Consider the following 27,876-nt stretch of genomic DNA (forward strand, 5'->3'; position numbering starts at 1 on the left):
AATAATATTTTTAAAACACAAAGACATAATTTAAGACAAATTTTAACAGAAATAAATGTTATAATAATTGAAATAATTCAGACAAGTTAATAAATAAAAGAAAAAAATTCTAAAAAGACTGTAGGTAAAGAGATTAGGAACATAAATCATATCCATGCTGAAAAAATAGCTCAAAATAACTCAAAAGAGGACAGTAACTTACATTCCGTTAGATTATTTTGTAGAGGTGTTCCTGTTAAAATAATTCGTCTTTTTGAACGAATCAAATTGATAGCTTTGGATACAGCTGAAGCTTCATTTTTTAGTATATGACCTTCATCACACACAACAAAATCCGGGCCTACCAAAAAATTTTTTACTATTATTTAACTCTCACAAAATTTGTATCAACTAATGCTCATCTAAGATCAACTGCACAATGGAGCAATGCTTAAATATTGAAAAGCTATGCTAGAGAGCCACATTTGCCAAATGAGCAGAAATATCAATGGATTAAAAGTAAGAATATCTTAACTAAGGCTTATGCATTATCTAACCAAGAACATGTCATTTAAAGTTTGTTTGTTTCATTTTTTAAAGGTATCTTTTAATTTTTGTACCACATTTTCTGATCTATTCAATCATCCACAAAAAAATCATGCCTGAAAACAGAAAAAAATTGCAAAGTCATCTATCATATGAGTATTCTTTTCCTTAATCCCCACCTCTCTACATAGAGGAAGGATATGTGCCTGTCTCATCATTTGTCCACTTGAATCAGTATCTGTCATTGCACTTTGCATTTACTTATTTATAGCAATGGACAGATTATTTTACTGGTTCTATTTACTTTGCCAATTGGTTGGCATACCATCTGTTCCATTCTCTGAATTCTTCAATTTTTTTTTATATTGTAAAATATAGTATATATTTATACATCAATTATTGTAAAAATATAAATTATTGTAAAATATTCCAATTCATTCAAAAATCACAACTGGCTGAAACAGTCTCCAAATATTAACAATGGCTTTTTTTTTTTTGCTGTCTTCCCCTCCCCCAATACAACAGGTGTTGATATTAATATTGTGGAATGTATGTTTTTCTTTCTGTCTCTGACTTCCTTGGGAGCACATAACTGGGTCAAGCAGCATTAAAAATTCAGAAACCTTTCTATTGTACACAATTCCAAATTATGTTCCTGAACTGCTGGACCAATTTACACATATACTATTAGTATAAAGTGTATATGAATTTACATAGCATCACCACCACTGACTTTTTAAACTATTTTTCACAAATTTTATTATTAATTACAAACACTTTCCATGTTTGTATTGATATTTTGTGAGACCTTTTCATATCACCTGCTTAGTTATCAAGTGAAGACCAGTTTTATTTCATACCTATGCCAACAAATGACAGTTTTCCTTTTCTCTGAACTTCTTCTTTCAAGTGAGGACAAAGTCATTCCTGCTGATTTTTCTCTGAACTATACTAATAGTTTCTAATTGGTTTTCCAGCCACAAATCTCTTAGTATTACAATGTATCCTCCACAAATTTGTCAAAGGGACTTTCCTAAAGCACAGGTTGTGACTCTGAATCTCAAAGAAAATATTAACCTCTGGAACTTATTTATCTATTTAAATGATAAATATGTAAATTAGAATAAAATAGCAATAATATGTAAATTAGGATAAAAGCTCCTTAAAGCAGAAACTATATATATGTTAATATATATGTAGCTTTATATTCTGAGCACCTCTCCCTACACCTGGCATATAATAGAAATAAACAGAAAGAATGAAAATAAAAAGTGTCTTAAGCCTATGTGGTATAGTGCATAGAGTGCGAACTTGGATGAAGGAAGAACTGGCTTTCAATCCTGCCTCAGTTCCATGGCCCTGGGTAAGTCACTTGACTTCTCTCAGACTCGGTTTTCTTAATTATTAAATAGAGATAATAATTACACCTATCTCAAAAGTTTGCTGAGAAAGCTAAATGAGAAAAAAAGCACTTTGCAAAATTAATTCTTATTCTTAAGTGCTATAGTCCATATCTCTAACATGAGTGCTGACACAGATGACTTCTGATGTTCTATCCAATTCAAAATTTATAATTTTCCTTTTCTATACCTTTCCTTTCCTCTCCAACACTACTTTGGATGTTCAATAAATATTAGCAAAAATATAAAATCGAAATATGACTTTAAGTTTCAGTATTAAATACATTATTTTACCTGGATCAACAAGAGTTTTATTAAATACTGTTTTTAATTTTTTACTCTTCACATTCCGTCCTTGTACAAGATTTCGGTACATTTCGTAGCCGATGACCATGACACCACCACTGTCTTGCCATTTTTGTAGTAAAATACTTTGATCTTGAGGGCTTTTCATGGTTGCTAATTCAGATACCTTGGTAAAATGCATATCAAATATCAACAGATATTTTTAATCTTAAAGAATACTAATACCAAAATGTTTCAGTAAAATATTACTCAATTTCCTTCAATTAAAAATCCTAAATTATGTATTAAATATATATATTTAAAATACATGCTAAATACTGTTTTTAAAAATCTAAAAATTAAAAAAAAATTATGGCACCTTAAGTTTTTTGTCATCTTCTAATCCCTCTTGCCATTTCTTAAATTCATTTATCCAGTTGAGGGCAGTATTAAGGGGGCAAACCACTAAAGCTGTAGTAAAGTTCAATTTGTCACATAAGAGAACTGTATGAAGAAAAGTGACCACCTAAAAAAAAATCAAGCATTCTTAGTTACAGGATGAAATACACATAACTGAAATCCATAATTTTTAAACTACTTTAGAAATTGTTATAATATCATTGAAAGTTCATTCTTTATTCTGCTTGACTTTTTGTAAAAGCTTGTTTAAAAAAGTAAGGTGGAATTGATTCAGTTTCACATATTATTTTCTTACTCTGACAAACTAGTGGTCAGAATATACACACGTGATTCACAAACCATTTCCATCCGTGATTTCTAATTTATAAAACAGAATCAATTTTCTTTGTGCTATTATTTGGTACTCAACATATACATTGACATTCTAATTAATTTAATTTCCTTAAAGTATTCATGTTTTGAATTTGACCTAATTCAGGCCAATCCCCTGTGTTTTAGATTCATTACTGAAATTGAGTGAAACGCTTTTAACTCTTTCAATAAGGTCATAACACAGGATAAAGAGTAAGATTCCCTCACCAGAGTTGGAGAGTTCTCACAACGAATATCAGACTATCAAGTTTAGCAAGTCTCTGCTACTTGAGGATATACTCAGAAAAGGCATTACTTGAAAAGAATTTGCTAGGACTCCTTCACCTTTTTTCCCAAATACTTTATATAGTATTGGAATTAGCTATTCTTTAAAAATTTGATAGAATTCCCCTGTAAATTTCTTTTTCTGAAATGTGGCTAAGTATTTTATTTTCTTTTCCATTAATCTTGGCAATGTATGTGTATTTTTTATATATGTATATATACATATATATATATATATACACATATATATAAATATATAAATATACATATACATACACATACATGCATACACGTATGTGTATATGTATGTATGTGCATATACATATGTGCACATATATATATATATATATATATATTGGCTAGGCAATGGGGTTAGGTGACTTGTCCAGGGTCACACAGCTAGTAAGTGTTATGTGTTTGACACCACGTTTGAATTCATATCCTCCAGACTACAGGGCCGGTGCTCTAGCTATTGCGCCATCTAGCTGCCCCAGCAATTTATATTTTTGTAACTATCCACTTCACGAAGATTGTCAAACTTATTTGCACACAGGCAAAAATAGTTCCTGGTTATTGTTTTAATTTCCTCCTCACTGGTTCTGAATTCACCCTTTTCTTTTTTGATACTGGTAATTTATTTTGCTTTCTTCTTTCTCTTTTTTAATCAAATTAACTAAAGGTTTATCTATTTTATTGGTTTTTTCATGAAATCAGCTCATAGTTTTATTTATTAGTTCAATAGTTTTCTTAGTTTCAATTTTGTTAATCTCTCCTTTGGTTTTCAAAATTTCCAATTTGGTACTTAATTGGAGACTTTTAATTTGTTGTTTTTCTAGTTTTTTTTTCAGTTGCATGACCAACTTATCGATCTCTTCTTTCTCCATTTTATTCACGTAAGTATTGAGAGATATAAAACTTCCTCTAAGAACCACTTTCAGTGCATCTCAAAAATTTTGATATGTTGTCTCATTATTGTCATTCTCTTGGATGAAGTTATTGATTGTTTCTATGATTTGTTGTTTGACCCACTCATTCTTTAGGATAGATTACTTAGTTTCCAATTAATTTTCAGTCTATTTTTCCATGGCCCTTTATTACTTGTAATTTTATTGCATCATGATCTGAAAAAGATGTATTTAATAGTTTTGCTTTTCTGCATTGGATTGTGAGGTTTTTATGCCTTTAGTACATGGTTAATTTTCGTGTACGTGCCATGTACCGCCAAAAAAATAGTATATTCCTTTCTATGCCTATTCAGTCTTCTCCAGAGGTCACATCTAACTTTTCTAAAATTCTATTCATCTCCTTAATTTCTTTCTTGTTTATTTTATGGTTAAATTTATGTAGTTCTGAGAGAAGGAGATTGAGTTCTCCCATTAGTATAAATTTTCTGTCTATTTCTTCCTGTAACTCATTTAATTTCTCCTCTAACAAAATGGGAATATGGTAAATTTCTGATATCTTCTGAGCCAATCCAATGCAGAATTATAAGAGGGAGCCTTTGGCTGTTATGTTTCCCACCCATGGGGAGAGTGGCATCAGGTATCCTGTTATGATCTCATAGGGACTGAGTTTATGGGAACCAAATGGAAGGGCTTTGGGCCAGGGGATACCTAGCTCCTCAAAGAGTTTAGCAAGGGAGGTTTTAAATAACTCATTAATCTTTTTTTTAAAAAAATATTATGGGTTGATTAGTCATCAAGGTATACAAATACAATGAATAAGAAATGATGAACAGGCTGACTTCAGAAAAATCTGGAAAGACTTGTATGGTCTGATGCTGAGAGAAATGAGCAGAACCAAGAGAACAGCCATGTTGCACGATGACTAATATTGATAAACTTAACCCTTCCCAGCAATACAAGGATCGAAAACATCTCCAGAGACCTCGTGATGGAAAATGCTATCCACATCCAAAGAAAGAACTATGGAAGTTGAATTGCCATTTTTTCCTCTTCTGTTGAGTTTTGTTTCCTCTTTCTGATGGTTCCTCCTATTGGTTTTAATTTTTACTTACACCGCTAATGTGAACATACGTTTAATAGGAATGTAAATGTATAGCCTATATCAGATTGTGTGCTGTCTTGGGGAGGGTGGTAGGGAGGAAGAGGGAGAAAAATTTTAAACTCAAAAGCATATAGAAGTGATTACTGATAAAATAAATTAATAAAATTTTTAAAAAAGACATACAAATACAAGCAAAAACAAAACAAGGATTATATATCAAACCACAAACCTCCATTCTATGCACTTTGTTTCTTTAAAGTGCATATTAACCTGATATCATATTGAACTGATGCTGAGTAAAATGAGTAGAACTGGGAGAACATCATACACAGCAACAGTAACATTATGTGATGGCTAACTTTGACAGCAATACAAGGATCTAAGACAACTCCAAAAGACTTACAGTGGAAAATGCTATTCATATCCAGGGAAAGAACTATGGAGTCTGAATGCAGATGGAAGCAGACTATCTGCTCTCCTTTTCTTTTGTTGTTTTGTTTCTTCTTTCTCCTGGTTTCTCCCCTTAGTTCTAAGTCTTCTTTACATCATGACTAATGTGAAAATAGGCTTAATATGAATGTATAAGTAGAGCCTCTACAAGCTTGCAAGCCTATATCTGATTGCACATCATCTTGGTGGAGGGGGAGAGGGAGAGAGAGAATTTAAAATTCAAAATCTTATGGAAGTGAATGTTGAAAACTAAAAATTAATAAATTGCTAAAGAATTTTTAAAAAAGAAGAGGTATTACTTAGCAATAGCCTGGTTACTCAGGCAAAAAAGGAAGTGATTCAACTAAGACCTCTGATTGTAGCATCAATGAAGTCTTCACAAATGTTTCAGTATCTTTTAAAGAAAAAAAGCCTCAGGGGCAGCTAGGTGGCACAGTGGATAGAGCACCAGCCCAGGAGTCAGGAGGACCTGAGTTCAAATATGACCTCAGACACTTGACACTTACTAGCTGTGTGACCTTGGGCAAGTCACTTAATCCCACTGCCTATCCAAAAAAAGAAAGAAATAAAAAAGAAAAAACAGCATCGCCTGCTGCAAGAAGGGTTTAGGTTATTGATTCTACCCTAATAGGTAGGAAACTTCAGTATTATGTAGCAGTCTTTGATCTTTTTCATTTCCTACCCCTGACCCATGTTTTCTAACTTTTTTCCCCCCATCCTTAGTTATGTTCATGTCACAATAGTTTTCCAAAGATCTGCTGATACGGACTGCTGCCAATAATAATCAACATCACATAGATATAACAAAAACCTGTTTGTTATGCTCTAGCCACTTTCTGTATATAAAAATCAATGAATCCAGTTTCAACAACCTTACATAAACTTTAGTTTACAAACACAGGATGGATTAAAGGGAGTTTTAGAGAAAGCAAAAAGGGAAGGTAAGTATTTAAACATCAAAAAATAGATGGCAGAAGGGGAAAATTATCTCTGATAACAGGTAAAACAGTATATTAGTTATGCAAACTGCTCATAAATGGCTATAAGAAAGTAATGCCGTGGGGCAGCTAGGTGGCGCAGTGGATAGAGCACCAGCCTTGGAATCAGGAGCTCCTGAGTTCAAATCCAACCGCAGACACTTTATACTTACAAGCTGTGTGACCCTGGGCAAGTCACTTAACCCCAATTGCCTCACCAAAAAAGAAAATAATGCCAGAAATTCTCCTACCATGACCAAATATGCATTAAAGTCAACAGTTCCCTAATTTCCCCATCTTAGTCAATTAACAAGCATTTATTAAGGCTTACTATGTACTAAGTGCCAGAAATATAAACAGAAAGACAGTCCTTGGCCTACAGGAGTATACATTCTAATAAGAGAAGACAACAAACAAAGAGGAACTGAAAGGGAAGAAAGTGTGAAGGGCTGCCTGGAAAAGAATGTTGATGTTCCAAAACACAAGGCAGCTAATTGCGCACAGTACACAGAGCACTGGGTCAGGACTCATCTTCCTGAGTTCAAACCTGGCCTCAGACACTTACACTTAGCTGTGTAAGTCACTTCACCCTTTCTGCGTCAGCTTCCTTATTTACAAAATAAGCTGGAAAAGGAAATGGGAAACCAAAAAAATCCCAAATGGGTCATGAAGAGTTGGACACAATTTGGGGGGGGGGAGAAGACTAAACAGCAAACAGTAATATCATAAGCAAATTAATGAAGACTGAGGAAATTTACCTGAGAAATTTATGGATGGGGAAAAATTTATGACCAAATGAGATATAGAGATTCACAGGCAGTACAATGGATAATTTTGATTACATAAAATTTAAACAGCTTCTGAACAAAACTACTGTAGTTAACGTTAGAAGGAAAGCAGAAAACTGGTAGTTTCAGGGGTGGGGGTAGAAATCTTTGCAGCTTCATCGTCTCTAATTTGTAACTGTCTCATAATTGCCCTCTTCCTTCAAATCTATCTTCACTCCAATACATTCTCCACACTGACTCCCCAAGTGATTTTTACTAAATGATAGCCCTCTGACTATATAAATAAATAAACCCAGATGTTTATGTTATTCCTTTGTCTTTAAAGTTCTTCATAACCTTGATCCTTTCTATCTTAACAAAGATGATTCACTTTGCCATACTCTGTGACTTAGCTAAAATAACCAGTCTTTTATTCCTCAATGAACATTTCATCTCATCCCTGTCTCTTTATAGTTTGTTCCTAGCACCTGAAATATGCTCCATTGATTTTCTCAGCTTTTAGTGCCTTTAAGACAAAATCACCTTCCATTTATTTTATATAAATTATCATAATCATTATCAATATTTACTAAGTACTACTCAGCTATCTAAGTGTTTTTCCTAAACTTCAAGTCTACCCACGTCGTTTCTCTTGGCAATAAATTTCAGTGGTTTCCTATCTTATGGATGATGAAATATAAAATTTTCTGATCGGCATTCAAAAGCTTCATAACCTGGTCCCTCTACATCTTTCAGTCTTCTCTTCCTTGTTCTTTCTCCCACAACACACTTCATTTCTCTTCTCCAGGAATTTTTTCTGGTTGTTCGCCATACTGTGAATGCTCTCTTTTCATCTCTGTCCCTGGCTTTCCTGGCTTCCTTGAAGTCTCTTAAAGCTAGTACCATCCTCTCTATAGATTACCCCAAATTTACCAAATACATGTTTTTATCTAATTCAATTGTTTCTTCCATTAGACTATGAGCTCTGTAGGGCAAGAACTGTCTCTTTCTTTTCTTTGTATTCTCAAGCCTACCAAAAGTTCCTACCTTTCAAAAGCTTTACATTCTCAAGGGGATACAGCAAGAGACATGTCCACATGATAATCTTTAAATATATACAAAATGAAAATAGGATTCAAGAGAGTAAAATCTAAAATCTACATTCTTTTAAATAGATTGGAGACAGTGGTCATGAGAATTGAATAGGGTAATAATTACGGAAGCCAGGATGCTATTTGGCTCATTATCAATGAAGATGGGCAAGTAAGGACTCAGAATAATCGCCCGGTGAAAGTCTTGGTCATTAAGAAAGGAATAGCCATAACTCTGAATCAGCAAAAAGTACAAAATGTTTTAGGAAGTTTAATATGTGCCATATTAAATTTCAAGATAATAAGATAACAATATATGACTCATCCCGGATTTTTATGGTATCTTACCTGTAGTGTCTTTCCAAGACCCATACAGTGGGCAAGAATGCATCCTGAGCCTGGTGATTTCTTTCTTTGTATTACAGATTCACAACAGCAATCCCACATAAACTGAACACCTATGTAAAACAAATTAATAAAAGAACCTTAAACTTCATGTAATTTGTTTAAATGAAAATTTCTAATTTTTAACAAGAACTATGGAATAGGACAAGAACTATGTTCCTATTCTCTGAGTCTCCAGGCCTTTGCACATGTTGAATATATAACATATTTTTGGTGAGTTTAAGTTTAAAAAAATTATTAAATTCGTACTTGCTAAAGATAATTTCTATCATTTGTTTCACATATATGTTTATTTAAAGAAATTTAAATGACTGTGTTTAATAGCTCCAATAATTTTCAAATGCTTCAAATGCAAAACAAGACATACTACACACACATCCCACAGACATTTCCCTTTTACCAAAGCATGCAAAGTATAAATTAAATGTGAAAACAACTGAAAAAGAGTTATGCAAACAAGTAATTTAAAACTGTATTTTAAATATATCAATATATACTTACCATCTATTTGATGAGGTTTCAATTTGGTAACCAGGTTTTTATGAATCTGAACCAAGGGTTCTTTGGTGTCTTCATCTTCATCTAAAACAAGTTTGGTTGTTATTGGACACTCAGTAGGTGAAGCATAACTATCTACCACCTGCAAGAAAAAGGGAGAATAACAGTTGACTGTCAGGAAAATTAAAGCAGGAACAATTAATGTAATAAATTCTTTTTATCTTTAGCTAGTATGGATTTAAAAATTTTCTTTTCACTTCAGTTAAACTCATCAAATATTATATTTCTAACATAGGGGAAACTCAGAGAATATGATCATAGCTTCTATCCTCAAGTATCCTATTCTATTAAAGGTAATTAATTGCTTCTGTTTTAAACATTCTGGGTAACTCCAGTTCTATAGGAAAAATTTCCCAGAGAAAAAAGTTAATTCAGGAAATCACAGATTCAGTTGTAAACAACTATTGAGGTCATCAAAGTCACAGTCAGAACTAATGACAAACAAGAAAGAAGTTAATGGCTTGAACAGAGTTTAGACTTTGGGAGAATACTGAATGGATTTGAATAGAAAGGAGTATCACTATTTCTCAGCAGTGCATGTCATATTCACAAAAATTAATCATGTGTTAGGGCATAAATACCTCAAATGCAGAAAAATTAAAGGTTTCTTTTTGACAATAATGAAACAAAAATACTATTTATCAAAAAGGTTGGAAACAAAGATAAAAATTTAATTTAAAAACTAAACTAAATAATTCAATTCTAAAGAATGGATGTCAGGTACCTAGGTGGTGTTGTAGTGCCCAGAGCTCCAGGCCTGAAGTCAGGAAGTCCTGAGTTCAAATCCCATCTGAGATACTTAACAGCTCTATGATCTTGGGCCAAGTCACTTAATCTTGTTTGCCTCAGTTACCTCATCTACAAAAGGAGCTAAAGAAGGAAATGGCAAACCATTCCAGTATCTCTGCCAAGAAATCCTAACTGGGGTTATGAAGAGTGCACAACTGGAAAATGAGTGAACAACCACAAAGAATGGATAATTGAAGAACAAATTACAGAAGCAATCAATAATTGAATTAAAGAGTATGACAACACTGAGACAACATACCAAAATTTGTGGGATGCTGCCAAAACAGTAATTAAAGGAAAATAGGGTCATTCAGCTAATAAGTCCCTGTGGCTGCATTTGAACCCAGTTCTTCCTGACTCCACACTCAGTGCTCTGTGTGCCACCTAGCTGCCTCTCAACTTAACCAAAAAGTGGACTCACTGAAAAACAAAGTCTAAAATTTGGAAGGTGGTTTAGAGAGAGAAACTTAATACGGTTAAGGTTATTTACTAACAAAAATAAATGACCTTTATAACAATTGAAGGGCAAATAATTTGAGAATTCAAAAAAAAAAAGACATACTAGTATCTTTTAGAAACAGGAGGCAAAAGAAAAACAGAAAGAACTCATCAATCACACCCTAAAAGAAACAACAAAATGAAAATGTTTGGGATCATGTTGGCCAAAGCTCAGAGCTTTCAAGTCAAAGAAAAAATGCTACAATTAGCCATAAAGAAAAATACTAAAGGCCCAAAGATAGCAGCTACTTACAGAAAAGATTATATATATACATATATATATATATTATATATGTATGTATGTGTGTGTGTGTATATATATATATTATATATATATATATATACTTTTTTTTTTTTTTGGCGAGACAATGGGGTTAAGTGACTTCTCCAAGGTCACACAGCTAGCAAATGTCAAATGTTTGGTCCGAGGCCGGATTTGAACTCAGGTCCTCCTGACTCCAGGGCTGGTGTTCTATCTACTGTGCCACCCAGCTGCCTCAAGAAAAACTTTTAACATAATGTTTCAGAAAGCAAAATATAAAGGATTTAAATGAGTATAAGTCTACGGGGTAAAAACTGAACCTTTTAACACAGAAGATCATTCAAGCATTCCACATGAAAAATCCAGAAGAAGAATCTTTGAAATCAAAACTCGGGAAACAAGAAAACATTTGAACAATGGAAAGCAGCTTGATTAAGTACGTCAATAAAAGTTAAACAGATAAGAGTCCTTGCAGAAGAAAATTCAGCAAATCTAAAGACTCCAAGAAATGGGCTAAAAATTTTGACAAAAACTCCTAGGGAAATTAGAGAGTAGTCTCTCAGAAATTAAGTTTGGATCAACACTTCACACCATATGCCAAGACAGATTCCAAATGGATACATGTTAAATGGTCACATCATAAAGAAAAATTAGAGGTGCTAGAAAAATTACCTCTTGATAAATATGTGGCCACAGATTCATGATCAAGTCAAGGAAAGAGATAAATACAAATGAGAAAATGTGCAATAAAAAAGTGATCCCAATTGCCCAATCAAGACTAATGTAGTTAAAATTAGAAGAGAAAAAGGAAAAGGAGTTGAGGAGGTGGAATTTTTTAGTAAGTTTCTGTTAAAGGGCTAATTTCAAAAATGAATGAGGAACTGATTCATAGATTTGAATAGTCAATTCTCAAAGGAAAAAATCCAAAGAATAGGAATAGTCCTATGATAAAAATGCTGTTTTCCACTCCACAATAAAGCAAATTGTTTCTCTTTGGCTCTGTTTTTTCCAAATAGATATTCTTCACTTCCAAAATGATATAATATGTACATACAATACAGTTTGAAATTTTTAAAGTATTATGTAATGGAAGATATTATTATCATTAAGATGTATTCCTCGGAGGAGGAAGAAGGGTTTGTCTATAAACTTTTATGTTATCTTTTTGACCGGAAGTCCAGCAATTATTACCTAAACACATCATCAAATTATTATGCATAAGCTCAAAATGATTAGCTATGACTAGGCATATGAAAAGTCATAACATAAGAAAATTAGCACCATACAATAAGGGAAGAAGTCAACTGAGAAAAAAAATATGCTTATATCTGTTATTTCTGATCAGTTTCTAATAGATCAAATGTATAGGGAATTAATTAATACAGATATATAAAACTGATAATCATTCTTCAGTGGTTAAATGGTGAAAGTATACTGAGAGATATAACGAAAATGTTTGTTCCCATAAATTTGGAGCAAACAGCTAGAGAAGTAACTAAGTAAAACAGAATACATTAGGTCTCATGTTTTTCTGACAGAAGTTAATAAGTAGGACAAGGTTAAGCTTAATACACTTATAAACATTAGCTTCTCTACCTCCAGGAGGAGCTAGCACACCTTTTTCTGAACATGGGATGTATGAAGAAGGAGGAATGACATGTCAAGGAGTAATTGTGTAATAGGCGTACCTGAAAGTTGGGCACTCTGGAGTACTCAGCCAATGAGGAAACAGGAGGGACTTTGTGGCCAGGATTAGAGACAGATAGTGAACTCCTGTTTTGGTACGCTCGTCATTGCAACTGTGTAATAAATTGGGCTTTTAACTTCATCCCTCCTGAGTCTGAATGAGTTTTTTCTCACATATACTAACCAAATAATGCTGATAAGAGTTGCATGCTATTAACAACTACTATTAGAAGTCTGGATATTACATACTATTACACAATATTATTAATGCTTCCAGGTAAACTTTAAACTCATTAGATTAGTCTATGCAGACTTGAAGAATTTATGTGTTTTTTTGTTTGTTTGTTTGTTTTTGTTTTTGTTTGTTAGGCAATTGGGGTTAACTGACTTGCCCAGGGTCACACAGCTAGTAAGTATCAAGTGTTTGGTCTGAGGCTGGATTTGAACTCAGGTCCTCCTGACTTAAGGGCTGGTGCTCTATCCAATGCATCACCTAGCTGCCCCCAGAATTTATGATTAACAGGAATTCAAGAAGAATCAACTCTAACATTTAGTAATTATTACCTCTCTTAATTTTTTTCTTTCTTGCTCTCTTTCGTCAAGGCGTTTTCTCCTTCTCTCTTCTTCTTTAAGTGCTTTCTGTGTTTCTCTTAGTAATTTATAGTCTTCAAGGATACTTCTAATTTTCTTTCTACCTTTTCCTGATGACTTTGACTCATCATCTTCAGAACTGCCCTATAATAATTTGAAGTAATCATTAAATATAGGGAAAAAAACACCCAGAATCCAATACAAACTAACAAAAATGAAATCATTATTCGACGCATATAGATTAAGGGTAAGACTTAAGAAGAATACTTTAAATGCACTAAAGTACATGGTAAGAAACAACTATACTATTTTGAGCATCTGCTATGTTTTTAAAAGTATCAAAGATAAATTTACAACAAATGTAGTAATTAATGGGCATCTGATAATCATGTAGGGGCAGCTAGTTAATGCAGTCGATAAAGCACTGGGCCTGGAGTCAGGAAGACTCATCTTCCTGAGTTCAAATCTGGCCTCAGGCACTTATTGGCTGTGTGACCCTAAGAAAGTCACTTCACTATTTGACTCAGTTTCCTCATTTGTAAAATGAGCTGAAGAAGGAAATGGCAAAACCCTTCATGATCTCTGCCCAGAAAACCCCACATGGGGTGACAAAGAGTCAGACGCAACTGAAAAGTGACTGAACAAGAAAAACTAATAAGCATTAAGAAAATAATTCTATGTATAAAAATATAAAAATTACAAAGGTTTATCTATCTAAATGTTATACCTGAAAAGTGTTTTATACTTCATGCTGTAAATGAATGAAGTACAAAACAAATTTAGCACGAATCCTATGATGCACAGTTGTTTGTGAATTTCATAAAATGATAAAAAGGCATGGCAAAAGTCATTTCTTTTAGTATGGCTTCAGAAATATGCATTAGGAATAGCAAACGGTTACAGGATATATTACTAATGATAACAAAGATAATCTATGTTCTAGTACAAAAGCACCTAAATATATCTAGCTGTATTACATTATGTCATAAAATGTAGAATGAATGCATGCGTGTATCTTGGATAAATTAATACATCAGCTTTGAAAATTAATCTTTAGTTTGAACTACAAAAAACCATATACACATGTGTATTTTTAAAAACTGGTACATACACAAAATGCCAGAGAAAGATAATCCATTATTGAAGAGAATAAAGGTTAATGTGTACCTTATCATGTTCGCTTGATAAATTCTCCTGTACTTTGCTATGTTTCCTTTTCTTTTTCCGTTTGTAACTACGTTGATTATTGTCTACCTTACATTTGTTGCTGTTCTGGTGGGAATAAAGATGAAACTGAGTATCATAATAAAATGTAAGTAATCCTAAATCCAATGGAGAATACACACACATACTCTATCACAAATCAATATCTCTATTCTATTACTCTATCACTTATTGTGCAGTCATTTTCTAACCTAGAAATTAAGATCAGACACTGCATTTCTCCAACATGTGGCAGTGTGAGGGATGGCTCACAGTGAAGTTCCCTCATTAGTATCTCCCCTACTCTCTACCTCCCTGCCCCGCTCCTACCTCTCCTCGCACTCTGCCTGAGTGTGAGAGATGGCCTGCAGTGCAGTTCCCACAAGCCTAGCTTCCTTCCTCCAGAAAGCCTTGAATTAAGTTTCCATTTTCCCTGATAAGCTTCTATTTCTCCATCATCACGTCAGCATGGGTGGGGGAGCTCGGTTGCCTGGTTGCTCCTACTTCCTAGTACACATATACATCTAGCCCAAACATGGGCATATTTGCTTCTATTGGGTATTAGCTGCCACGTTTAGAATGCCACCCTGAGTACCCAGTCAAAGGAGAAAGGGGTAAGAGAGTGGAGGGGGCATCGTTAGGGGATAAAAAGCCAAGGGTGCGGCTCCCAACTCCTACTCTCCTGGCTGGCAATGGCAACTAGGGGCAGTACCCTTTCTCATGAGAAAGCGATAAACTCCTTTCTGCTTTCAAGGTATCTAAGTCTTTGTTTTTCTTTTGAGTGTGTGGTCTCTGTCCCACACACAGGGAACCTAGTTGACTCTCATCAACTTCTGTAATTCATATGGACACAAATGAGAAAGGATTATTTCACACATAGAGGTTTAAGTAAAACAACAAAAACAACAAAACAGCAAAATCGATAGCACTCAGCTAAAGCATTACCTTCACTTTCCTTTACATTAACAGCCTTTCTAGTACTCTGCTAAATGATATTGATAATGGACAAACCTATGATCTTTTTTGTTTATAATTTCTTAAACATTTTTTACTTAAAAAGCATTTTTATTAAACTTACCTCTTTCATTGAGTTACAAATAATAACTATGAGGCCCTCAAAACATAGTTGTATAGTCCAGCAAAATAAACTCCCACATTAGCCATATCTCTCCACATTTTATGTTTATTTACTGTCTGGCAGGAAATAAGTGCATTTTCCTTCTTTTAGACACATGTTTATTACTACATTAATAAGAGCTTTAAAAAATTTGAAAGCCGTTTTACCCCACAATGTTATCAATATTCTTCTCTTTTCACTTTACTCTGCATGAGTCTGGAGTCTTCCTATTTTCCTTTGAAATTATTCATGTTTTATGGTACAATAATATTTTATTACATTCATGCACCACAACTTGTTCAGCCAGTTTCCAATAAAAGGACACCCATTAGTTTCCAATTTTTGGCAACCACAAAAAGAGGTACTATAAAAATTTTCACAAGTTGGCAAAAGGAAAGAGTTATCCTAAAAATTTTCTATACATATAGATCATTTCCCTCTTTCATTGTTTCAGGGGAATATGTCAAACAACTGAGTCAAATGATATGTACTTCCAAGACTTTGCTTCCCATTTCAGATCCATCCTTGTCCCTTTGGTGAATTTTTCCTGGAACCTCCATTTTAAGTAAGCAGACACATTTCACTATCCATACTTTGCCATTGTGCCCTTCAACTTCCATCTCTCAGGTTCCTTTTATGAGTCCTCTTTCCTCATAAGAATGTAAGGTCCTTGAGGGTAAGGACTACATTTCTTTCTGTTTTTATTTGAAATACAATACTCAGATTAATAAATACTTTTTGACTGGATTTCTTTACTTGGGCATGGATCTAAATTGCTTTCCAGAATGACTTGGACCAATTCACATTTCTAACAAAAGTGCAATTAATTACAATTATTAAAATTAATGTAGTGATAATGAAAGCTTCAAAAATGTGCAAAGTGTAAATGTTACCTCATTTTCTCACAACAACCGAGTCTAGTATTATTGTCATTTTAGAAATAAGGAAATTAAGGCTGAGGAGGATTGTGTGCTTAAGAGTAGATTTGAACTCAAGTGTTTGAGCTTCAAGTCCTACACTGTAAAATCTAGGTACTCCCTGAGTAGAGAACTTTTTTGCAATGATTTTCCCCTCGTAACAAGAAACAGACAATTTTTGATACTTTATATTTATTTGTAAAAAAAAAAAATTAAATTTTATTCAATCATAAGTATCCATTTTATCCTGTAAGATCCTTTTTATCTTTTCTTTAGCTACAAATTTTTCTCTTAAAAATTGGGAAGGTAATTTCTTTCCTTTCTCTCCAATCCTATATCCAAATTATATTGGTGTAGGGTGTTGATCTAAACCTAATTTTTACAAGTCTATGTATGATCCCTGGGTTTATCAAACGTAATGCTTCTGCCCTGCCTGAGGTCAAGATTTATTTTAACCAAGGTCCTTGTTTGAACTCTGTGATAATATTTATCTTTCATGTGCTTTCATATGTTTCTTGTAAGCAAAAGAATATTTTGTTGCACTTTGTTTTCTAACTTACTTTGCTATTCTCTTCCACTATAGCGACAGTTCACTTGATCTGTATCCACAGATAAGACTGTTAATTGTGCATTTTCTTCCTTCTTTTCTTACATATTTTACTCTCTCTACCTCACCTTTTTTTTTTTTTGAGGCAATCAGGGTTAAATGACAGAGACGCAAAGCTAGTAAGTGTTAGTGTCTGAGGCTGGATTTGAACTCAGGTCCTCCTGACTCCAAGGCCAGAACTTCATCCATTGTGCCACCTAGCTATCCTGTAGAGGGCTGGGTTTAAGTGTCCTACTGGGTTTAAGATCCAGGACAAAGCATGACCTTTGCCCAGGCTTAACCCACAGGGCTCAAGGCAGGGTTCTCTAAATCTCCCCCTGCAAGGGAGGTTCTGGAGACATTCCATCTCATTCTCTGAACCTTAGATTTACTTATCACCCCTCTATGCAGGTGACACCTAGGCACCAGGGAAAAGTCTTGGAGTTTTGCATCCCAATCTAGGAACTCTGATTACAAGAAAATAGGTATTGTCACTTATCAGCAGATGTTCAGGAAGTGTCTCATGGGGATGACTCTTTGTAGGTAGGCTAGATTTTCTCTATATAACCTGTACCCTCAGATGAATAAACTGAGTCAGTCCTTACTGCTTCATCTGGCCCATGTCTCTAAATTATTTCACGCCTTCCCGTTTGGTGCACTATATGATTGCTGGCAACATTTGGCTCCCTGAATAGTGAACAAATTGGAAGTCCGAGGAAGGTGGCTCCCTTGTACTCTGGAGAAAAGAAAATGCGTGGTGGCTACTGCACTGTGGAACAAGGTCCTTGGCAGCTGGACGCTGTGGATTCAAGGTAAAGGGAGCGATGGTCATTACAAATTATCCCTTAGCATTTTTAGGGCAAAAAGGGGAAACCTCGAGGCTTAAGTGGGAGATTAAAAAAAAATAGAAGAAAAAGATTAGAAGAAAAGATTAGAAACAGGCTCGGTAATAGAGCATAAGAATAGAAAGGAAAAGGGGCTAAGCATAAAAAATAGTGTTTCTTTGGAAAGGCCACATGCACTTATTTTCGGCTTTGGGAGGCGAAGTATGGGTCAAACACAAAGCGGAATCATAGACAAAGAATGCTATTAAAACTTTTCAAGGAAAATAGTGACAGAAAGGGGTTTATTTATTACAAATAGTCAACTACAGGAATTTTGGAACATGCAAAAAATATGTCTCACTCCTCCAGAGAAGGTGCCATGAGCAACAAAAGTACCCAGGGTAAATGCAGGGGCGGGAACAGAGGAAGAAGAAGAGACAAATAGACTATCCGATGAGAGGCTTAGAATTGCAGAAGAGGATGAGGTGAAAGTTGTGTGTTCACTTTCTCTTAAACAATACAACTGACGGGCAGCTAGGTGGTGCAGTGGATAAAGCACCATCCCTGCAGTCAGAAGGACCTGAGTTCAAACCTGGCATCAGACCAAACACTTGACACTTACTAGCTGTGTGACCCTGGGCAAGTCACTTAACCTCAACTGCCTAAAAATAAAAAATTAAAATTAAAAAAAAAAAACAGAACTGGAGAAAGCTCATTCTCCAAACTAGTTGTCTGATTTGTGTAGGGGATTTATGAAGTCTCTGAACCAAGAGTCTCTGTCATTATGTTATCTGTTCTATGTGAGTATCTGTGTGTATGTGTGTAATTTGAAACTGTTTGCAGCTAGCTACCTTTCTCCCCTTTCCCCCCTCCCTAATACCAGCCACCTCCGGGGGGCGGGTGGATGGGGGAAAAAGGACAGAAAAAATATTTTATTATTTAGGTTATATGATTGGTAAAAGGCAAGGAAGTGTGAGCATGTCGGAAAGAGGAGTATGTGGAGCAAGCTTAAGGAAGGCATAATTTATTTGCACAGTGTGATTAGAGGTTTTGAAAGTAAAAGGGTTTTGAAACTTTTTGAGAACTGTTAGGAAAAAATTCTCTTTCTTTTTTGCATTCTAAAGCTCTGGCCAAAGCTTTGGGTAAAATTGAAAGATTATCAAAGATAAGTTGTTGGAAAATATTCTCTTCCTTTCTCTCGCATTCCAACCTTGGTCAAGTTGGGGTGTGAGAGACAGAATGAGAATAGTGAAAAGGAGGGTGCACCCCCTCAGGTCATAAAGAAAAGTTTTTTATGTATTTAGAATGTAATCAAAAGATAATTTAGCTCATTCAAGTTAGTAATTTGTTTGTTTCAAGTTTTAAAAATCTACTATTGTTACAAATTGGTAAACTTTTGTATTGTTTTGTGTCATGTCAAACAATTTTTAATAATTTAGATGTTATTAAAATGTGAATTAAAAAAGACTGAAAAACAGTGGGAAAGCTGTGTAAAAGCCAGCTAAATTATTTTGTCAAGTCCGGTTAATCTTGCTTTGTCATGTTTTATAACAGTCAATTAGAAAATCAGGTATTTCCATCTAATTTAATTAAAGAACAGCTCATAGTTAAAACAATTTGACTATCACTTATGAAAATTACCAGATTCTTAATGAAATTATTTGAAGTTACTGTTTTAATGTTAACACCTAGAATTTTTAATTACTTATGAGTGGAAAGGAGGGGCACAAGGCAATTCCCTCTACTTTGTAAATTTGCCAGGGCAGCTGGAAACTATCTGTTGTGGGCAAGGTCATCTGCCCTGAAAAAAAAAAAACTTGTTAGGATTACGCAGTTCCTAAACAATTAATTCAGCTTGCTGAGAAGCTGCAACTTTATGAAATGATTTCTAATAATTGGTGTTTTTTTTTACCAGAACAAGTTTAAATTTGAAAAAGAAAGATGTTAAGTGAAATCTCTTATATACGTGGTCCTACTAAATCTTTGTTACTTATTATAAGTCCATGGGAGTAAAATTAACTGTATCTGGCTTTAAGCCATGATTAGTGAAACTTACTGCTTAAGGTGAAAGACTCTTAGGACTATAATTGTGTTTTGAGTTTTAATTTGGGTATAGTCATCTCTATTAAATTAGTATTTGAGTTTTCCTATTATGTTCCTTTAAGAAGGAATATTTTCCACCATGTGGAAAAATTTTGTTCATAATACTATAAACTTGTTAGGCAGAAATATTCCCAAACAAAAATAATTTGTTATATGGAAGATAAATTTAGCAAACTCTCTTTATTAATGTGTGAGCTTTAACAAGCTCTTCAGTCTCAAAGATTTATAATTACTCCTGATAAGGCACAAAAGAAATCACCCTTTGCTTACTTTAGATATATGGTTTCACAGTCTATGATTAGACCCCCAAAATATTACAAAATAGGCAAGATTCTTTAAAAACTCTTAAAGATATTAATTAGCTTTAGCCTGCCTAGTAGATCACCACTAATCAATTATTTTAAGATGAATTTAAACTAAGTACAATAACAGATAGCTGAAACTCAATTTATTCCTTTAATTTGCGGGGGTACGATATTTTACATCTTCGGGGAGCTGTTATTTAGTTTGTGTGAACAGTGGCTTTGGACAAAAAGGAAGCTTTTTACAGTAAAACATTAGTTGAACAACAACTTTTAAAAAGACATATAGAACTCTTTACAAATCCTTGGAATTAACCTGTTTTTGTTTTTAAAATGAAGTCAGTGAAATGGAGGATGCTTCATGACCTCCAAGCTATTAATGAAATCTCCCTTCACCCACTATGAATTCTGTTTCTTAGCCTTCGATAGTTATTGATTTAAAAGACTGCTTTTTCACTATTCCACTGCAAGAAGCTGACAAATGTTGTTTTGTTTTTACAACAGCCAGTGTTAATGCAGAACACCCTGCAACCAGGTTTCAATACAAAGTCCTTCCTCAAGGCATGAAAAACAGCCCTACAATGTGTCAAAATTTTGTTAATAAAGCTATACAACCAATTAGGAAAAAATTTCTCAATGCAAAAATAATACACTATATGGTGACATACTTTGTAGCTGTTCCACTGAAAACTCACACATTTATTTCCTCAGCCTCAATTAGCTTTACAAGAATATGGGCTTATTATAGCCCAAGAAAAAGTTTAAGAAAAATCTCCATTTTCTTACCTAGGTCATATTGTCACTGAAACAACAGTGAAGCACTTAATGATTTTCAAAAACTTTTAGAGGATACTGATTAGTTTTGACCACCATTCCAAGTTACTACAGAACAACTGGCTAATTTCTTTTTTACATTTAGAGGAGATCCTAATCTAAAGTCCCCAGGACATTAACTCCTGAAGCAAAACAGGAGCTTTAATTTAGTCAAACAGAAAAATTCTTGAAGCTCAACTCACCCATATTTTTTAAATGAAGGGTACCAGGTGCTATTCTTAGTACTCCAGTGTCCCCTACAATTTTTAACTTACAGGAAATTAACTTTCTGTTATTAATCAACCTTATAATAAAAGGCAAACAGACACTCTTGTTTCCTCTTAGAGGATTGGCAAACTGCTATTGCTTTTTTCTGGTTGTATTGATATTGATAATTACCATTTCTTAAGATATTAACCTTTTTTACTAATTATTCATAGGTATTTCAAAAGATGTTAGATTTAACCCCATTCCTTCAGCACCCATACATTCACCGATGGGTTAAGTACAGGTATAGCAGGATATTATGAGCCTATTAATGTTGTTTCTGATAGCAAGTAATCTGTTTCATGTCTCTCAAAATATAAGATTGCAAAGTTAAATATATTACTAATACACAATTATATACTGAAAGCAGTGTCATTATTGATTCTTAACTACAATGCTGCCACTTAACTTTTTGTTAAGCTTTTATTGAGCCTTTTATTAACTATATTCTGCCAATACAACAACCTCACAGTAGAAAGCAAACATTTTGTGACTATTTTGAATAAACTCCTACAGTATTAGAAACATAGTATAAAGAAATGATTTTTTTTAATTAACAGCCTGTTTCAAATGTATCGAGAGGCTTTTCTCCGAAACATATTTGACAATTGGATATAACTTATATGCCTTCTTTTGAAAAGCTTTTTATATTTATGTTAGAGTTGATGTTTTTTTCTTCTTTCATTTTTGCCCCTTTACAAACAAGTGGAGCAATTAAACATGTGATCAATCATATTTTACAAGCCTTCACAGTTATGAGTGTACTTAAATGAATTAAAACAGATAATGCTCTGAGGAGCTTGCATTAGCAAAACATTTCTATCTTTTATGCTTTTTATAACATTTCTCTGATCACAAACATTTTATATAATTAAAACAAAGATATTAAAATTATTCTTTTTAAACAAAAACGGGGAAATCTGGGCTATTACCCCTCATTGATAACTGGTTATTAAGTTTTGACAATTGGCTATTACTTTTTATAATTCGCTACTAATTTCTAAATATTAACAAAGATGAGTACCTCCAGCCTAAAAACATCCAGAGGCCCGGATTCATTACTAACAAGGGGACAAGGGTGTGCTTACATTTTTTCAGAAAACTTTGATAAACCTGCCCAGATACTGGAGAAAGATGTCAGAGCGTGTATAACAACTCACAGCTCGAATGCAGAGTATGAAAATTCGGGGAAAGCACAGAAGGAGCCAATCTACAGTGACGAGTTGCCTTCCCACATGGGGTCCAGTGAAAGCTCCCTGTCATCGAGTGATGGAAGACTCCTGAACTTGTATTTAGTAACAGTAGCTTTACTTTCTGCTCAAGTGTGTAATGTACAGAGTGCTCAGCAGTGGACTTATTTTTCCTTTTCCACCCTGGATGCAACCCTCACATATATGGACAAATTGGGACATACATATACTAATAACACCTGTATATTTGGAAGACAAGAAGATCCCTATCTCCAGGATAAAGTCAATGTTACAATTACCCTCAGATCTCTAGCATCCAGGACACCTATATGTTTTTCAAAACTTAGCAACAATATTGAATCCTGTCTTTTTCTTGTTACATCAGTTTTTAATACCAGTTTGTCTAATGGATATGGAACTTTTACTCAATCTAATACTACTTTTGAATAGAATGTTACTTGTGTCAACTATACTCTCAAACAATGTATTGATAACAATGACTACATTGTACTTTTGGTAGAACAATCATCATTTGCTATTTTCCCTACCAGCGTTTCACATGGATAGTTCCAGAATTCTGGTGAACATGTTCTTAAATATTACTCCTCCTTAAGTCAATCAAAACAAATTATTGCTCTCCTTATTATTGGTTTAATCATTGTTGCTTCTTTTATCGTATCTACTACTGTTTCACCTATTGTGCTACAATCTGAAATCTAAACTGCGTAATTTGTACATGACTTAGCAAAACAATATATGTTTAGTACTTAATGCACAAGAAGCTATTGATACATTGTATAAAGTCAATTTATTAGAATCAATCAGTATTGTATTTAGCAGATAAGTCAGAACCCTTGAAAACAAGGTTGCTATTGCAATGTGACTATAGATATTCATATATTTACATTACCCTGCTACCCTATGATGCTTCAGATCCTAATATCTCATGAGACAAGACAAATGCCTGCCTATTAGGGGCCTGGCACAATTCTAATATCACCCAGGAGATTGCAGACAGTCATTCCCCAGGGACCAACCCAAAATATCTGGCTGTAGAGATCTTAAAGAAATTAAGTGCAATCAATATATCTAAAATTTACCTGCCTTGTTACTTCATGCATTTTCTTGGGCAGTGTTATTCACCATATTATGTTTCATTATTCCCTGCATTGTCACCTTAATTAAATCAAGGATCAGAGAGTTAGCAGCATATATTCATCACCTCAAACTGCTTGCAAATTCGAAAAGAGAGGAGTTTGTAGAGGGCCAGCTTTAAGTGTCCTCCTGGGTTTAAGATCCAGGACAAAGCTTGACCTTTGCCCAGGCTTAACCCACAGGGCTCAAGGCAGGGTTCTCCAAATCTCCCCCTGCAAGGGACGTTCTGGAAACATTCCATCTCATTCTCTGAATCCTAGATTTACTTATCACCCTCCTATGCAGGTGACGCCTAGGCGCCAGGGAAAAGTCTTGGAGTTTTACATCCCAATCTAGGAACTCTGATTACAAGAAAATAGGTATTGTCACTTATCAGCAGATGTTCGGGAAGTGTCTCATGGGGATGACTCTTTGTAGGTAGGCTAGATTTCCTCTATATAACCTGTACCCTCAGATGAATAAACTGAGTCAGTCCTTACTGCTCTGCCTGGCCCACATCTCTAAATTATTTCACGCCTTCCCGTTTGGTGTGCTATTTGATTGCTGGCAACACTGTCCTACCTCACTTTCTTCTTAAAAAAATAGTACAGATGAGGTTTACCTATTATGATGTTAAACAATTTACAAGTAATCCAATCTGTTTCTGCCCCTCTTCTAATTCTGTCAACCAGTTTTTACTCTTTCTTTCCTTTAAGTCTATCCAAATATTGAAGTTATGAATATTTCCTTGCCTCTCCTGACTCCTCTCTTAAACCCTATTCTACTCTCCCTGGCCCTCTTTATTTACTTGTTGAGCTTAATGCATTTCAACACACACCCTTTATATATGTCAATGAGTATGTCCAACTTTGATTTGTCCATTTCAGGGTCACTCATCCTGTATTCCAGGTAAGAATATTCTTTATGATGTTTTCCTCACCAATGTAGTCCATATGCCATATAGGTTAACCTTGGTTAAAGGGTTTTATAATCTTCCAACAACCTCTCTTCAACTGTGAATTGGCAGCTGTACTATTTCATTGAAAATCTCATCATGGATCTCTAGCCAGATGACTCTTAAATCCACTTTTCTGGCCCCAAGCTTCCTGCTGACCTCCAATTTCCCACTTCCAACTGCCTTTCAGATACCTCAAACTGGATGTCCCAAGGACAACTTAAACATACCCAAAACTGAACTCATGATCTTTCCTTCTGAAACCCTCCTCTCCTCCTACCTTCTCTCTTACTGAGGACAGCAACATCAACCTCCCAGGCTTATAACCTGGAAACTGTCCTAGATTTCTCACTGTCTCCCATATCTAGCCCTAGGGCCTGTCAATGCTCACTTCTCTCTTCTGACACTGCCACTCAATAACTGCTGAGAAGTCCACCTGCTCAAGTCTCTCCTCACTCCAGCCTATCCTCCATTGAGCCATGAAGTGATTTTTGTAAAGTGTAAGTCCAATCATGTCATTCATACCCTCCTTACTCAATAAACTTCAGCAGTGCCTTATTGTCCCCAGGATCAAATACAAAATGCTCTGTTTGGCATTCAAAGTCAAGACATTTGTAATCTAGCCCCCTTCTATCATTCCAGTCTCCTTATACCTTAATTCCCACACTGGTCTCCTGGCTATTCCACCTCTCAGCTCCAGGCATTTTCTCTAGCTGTCCTTCATGCCTGGAGCACTATCACTGTCAATGACTCCTGAACTCCCTGACTTCCTTTAAGACTCAATGAAAATCCACCTTTTACAGTAAGTTTTCTTCCCAACTCTTAATTCCAGTGCCTTCCCCATTTCTATTATCTACTATTTTTCATATACATATATGTATATATATATATATATATATGTATATATTTGTTTGCTTCTTGACTCATAAGCTCCATGGAGAGAGGAACTATTATTTTTTGCTTTTTTTGTATCCCCAGTACTTAGTGCCTCACAAATAATAGGTGCTTAATAAATGTTTCTTGGTCAAAAAAAAATATCCAAAAATTTTTTAAATCAATAAAAAATTGTCTCCTAAAATTGTTAAAAAGTGATAAAGTCAATACAAATTTATTTTTAAAACCATCTTCTTAAACAATTAGATTACATCAAATTAAATCAGTGGTTCAAAAATCCTTATACTGAATAATCTGAAGCACTAAGTTTCTTTTCTTTTCTTTTTTTAAACTATACCAACAAAGACAACTATACAGCAATTACCAGAACTTAGAGGGAAAAAAACCTGGTACATTTATTATTATAAGAATTAAATTTTGTAGAGACACACTCATTGAGTTTCATTTTATCAGACTATCCTCTAAATTTGCAATTTCTAAATTAGAAAACATGAACTCTTAAGTATACAATTATACAGAAATGTCAATTAAGCCAAATAAAAAATCCATATGAATATAATAAATTACAATAATTATTATAATAATTTCTTAACACCTAACTGAAAAAATATGGGTAAAGGAACCTAAAAATTATTAAAATACCTTGTCTTTGACTGTTCATCATCTTCATGTTCAGTAATGTTTTCAGTAACTTTCAGTCCCGAATCATCCATGCTCACTTGATAAATGAATAAAAAAGATTTAAAAAATAAGCTGTACTCTGTCATTTTTCATACTATTGCAAAAATTATACAAAAGTGTACTTAATATTTTAATAATTACTTAGCAGATGGACATCTGACCATATCAAGTCTGACAACATCACTCCACTACTCAGTAAATTCTGGTGACTGAAATTAAATATAAACTTTTATGCCTAACTTTTAAAGCCTCATTCAATCCTGCCCCAATCTATCTTTCCAAATTTGTTAAATATTAATTCAGTCTTCATACTGTGATAGAGCCAAACTGATCTTCTCTCTGTTCCTCAAACATCATACTCAATCTGATTTTACATAGACTTTATCATTCCCTTTGCAATACACTTTTCCACCTCTGCTTCAAAGAATACATCCCTTTAAGATCGAATTAAAGTATTTTATGACCTTCTTCCAGGTTATATCCCAAATGTGAGCAGAGTTCTCTACACTGTGTGTGTGTATATATATATATATATTTGTGAATCTTGTTTTCTATTAATATTAATTACAGGGATCAGTAACTACATTTCCTGACTTTTTGCACTTGAGTCCCTGAGCATAGTCTACAATTCATGTATGTGGGCCTACAAATATTTCCCAAACCTTGCCCTCCAAATCTTTTGCTAAGAATATAAAGTTCTGCCCGTCAACTTAGTTTGCTTAGTTATCGTTAGCCAAAATCCAAAATTTACTTTCTACAAAAAGCCTTTTCCAAATCATTTCCCTTCCCCCTAAATGCTAATGTCCTTTTTGGTATTATCCTCCATCCACTCTGAATGTATCTCATATGTATAGTTATTCATATGCTGTTTTCAAAAAGGAAATGAAGCAATCACTTTTGAAGATGATATGGTCTACGTAGAAAACTAAAGATTCAGCTAAAAATTAATCGAAACAACTAACAACTTCAAGACAGTAGCAAGATCTACACAAAGTCCACACAAACTATCATGCTCTTCTGTTTTGAGTGTGAAAATCCAAAATGTAATTATTTCCTAAAGTTCTATTAATTGATTTTTACATCATGATGGGTTTAAACTAAAAAAGAAAAGAATGATATTCAATGAATGCTTTTAGAAAACCCTTATACAGTTCTGGAAACATGGTGGAATAGGCCAGAAAATTCTAGGCTCTCCAAATTTCTTCCACAAAAAAAGAGAGCAAAAGTGAACACAGAGTGGTAAAAACAACAAAAATCTAGGTAAAGTAGTTGTCCTCCTAACACAACTTGAGAGGACCTCAGGAAAGATCCAACCTACAGGCCAGATTTCACTAAATCAAGAAACAAGAAGCCCTGGCAGCTGAGTAGGAAGTAGCTGAAGAAACTTTCATTTCACAGACTGGAGTAGGGAAAGCTTTGAAGAACCCTCTCCTGTCCATGCCAAGCCCACCTCTGCTGACCAGACATGATCCCAGGCTGCAGCTGTGGCCAAGAAGGAGCCAGGTGAGTGCAACAGCAGAGGGGTTGGGACCCTGCTGGCTGC

General features: G+C 34.3%; 1 protein-coding gene across 1 annotated transcript; it reads right to left on the bottom strand.

Annotated features, from left to right (window-relative positions):
- Positions 1 to 202: 202 nt before the first annotated feature.
- Positions 203 to 26,365, bottom strand: LOC110204278 (transcriptional regulator ATRX-like; the record flags this gene model as incomplete). Its single annotated transcript, XM_020980525.2, has 9 exons — positions 26,295 to 26,365; positions 14,732 to 14,762; positions 14,515 to 14,619; positions 13,321 to 13,491; positions 9,465 to 9,603; positions 8,907 to 9,016; positions 2,590 to 2,736; positions 2,220 to 2,397; positions 203 to 340 (listed from the first exon to the last, which is right to left on the bottom strand). Coding segments are annotated over exons 1-9 (1,090 nt in total), but the record flags the coding sequence as incomplete, so codon positions are not given.
- Between the last annotated feature and the right edge of the window lie 1,511 nt (positions 26,366 to 27,876).

Source organism: Phascolarctos cinereus, unplaced genomic scaffold, assembly GCF_003287225.1.
Source record: "Phascolarctos cinereus isolate Bilbo 61053 unplaced genomic scaffold, phaCin_HiC Scaffold_203;HRSCAF=782, whole genome shotgun sequence".
Classification (NCBI taxonomy): Eukaryota; Metazoa; Chordata; class Mammalia; order Diprotodontia; family Phascolarctidae; genus Phascolarctos; species Phascolarctos cinereus.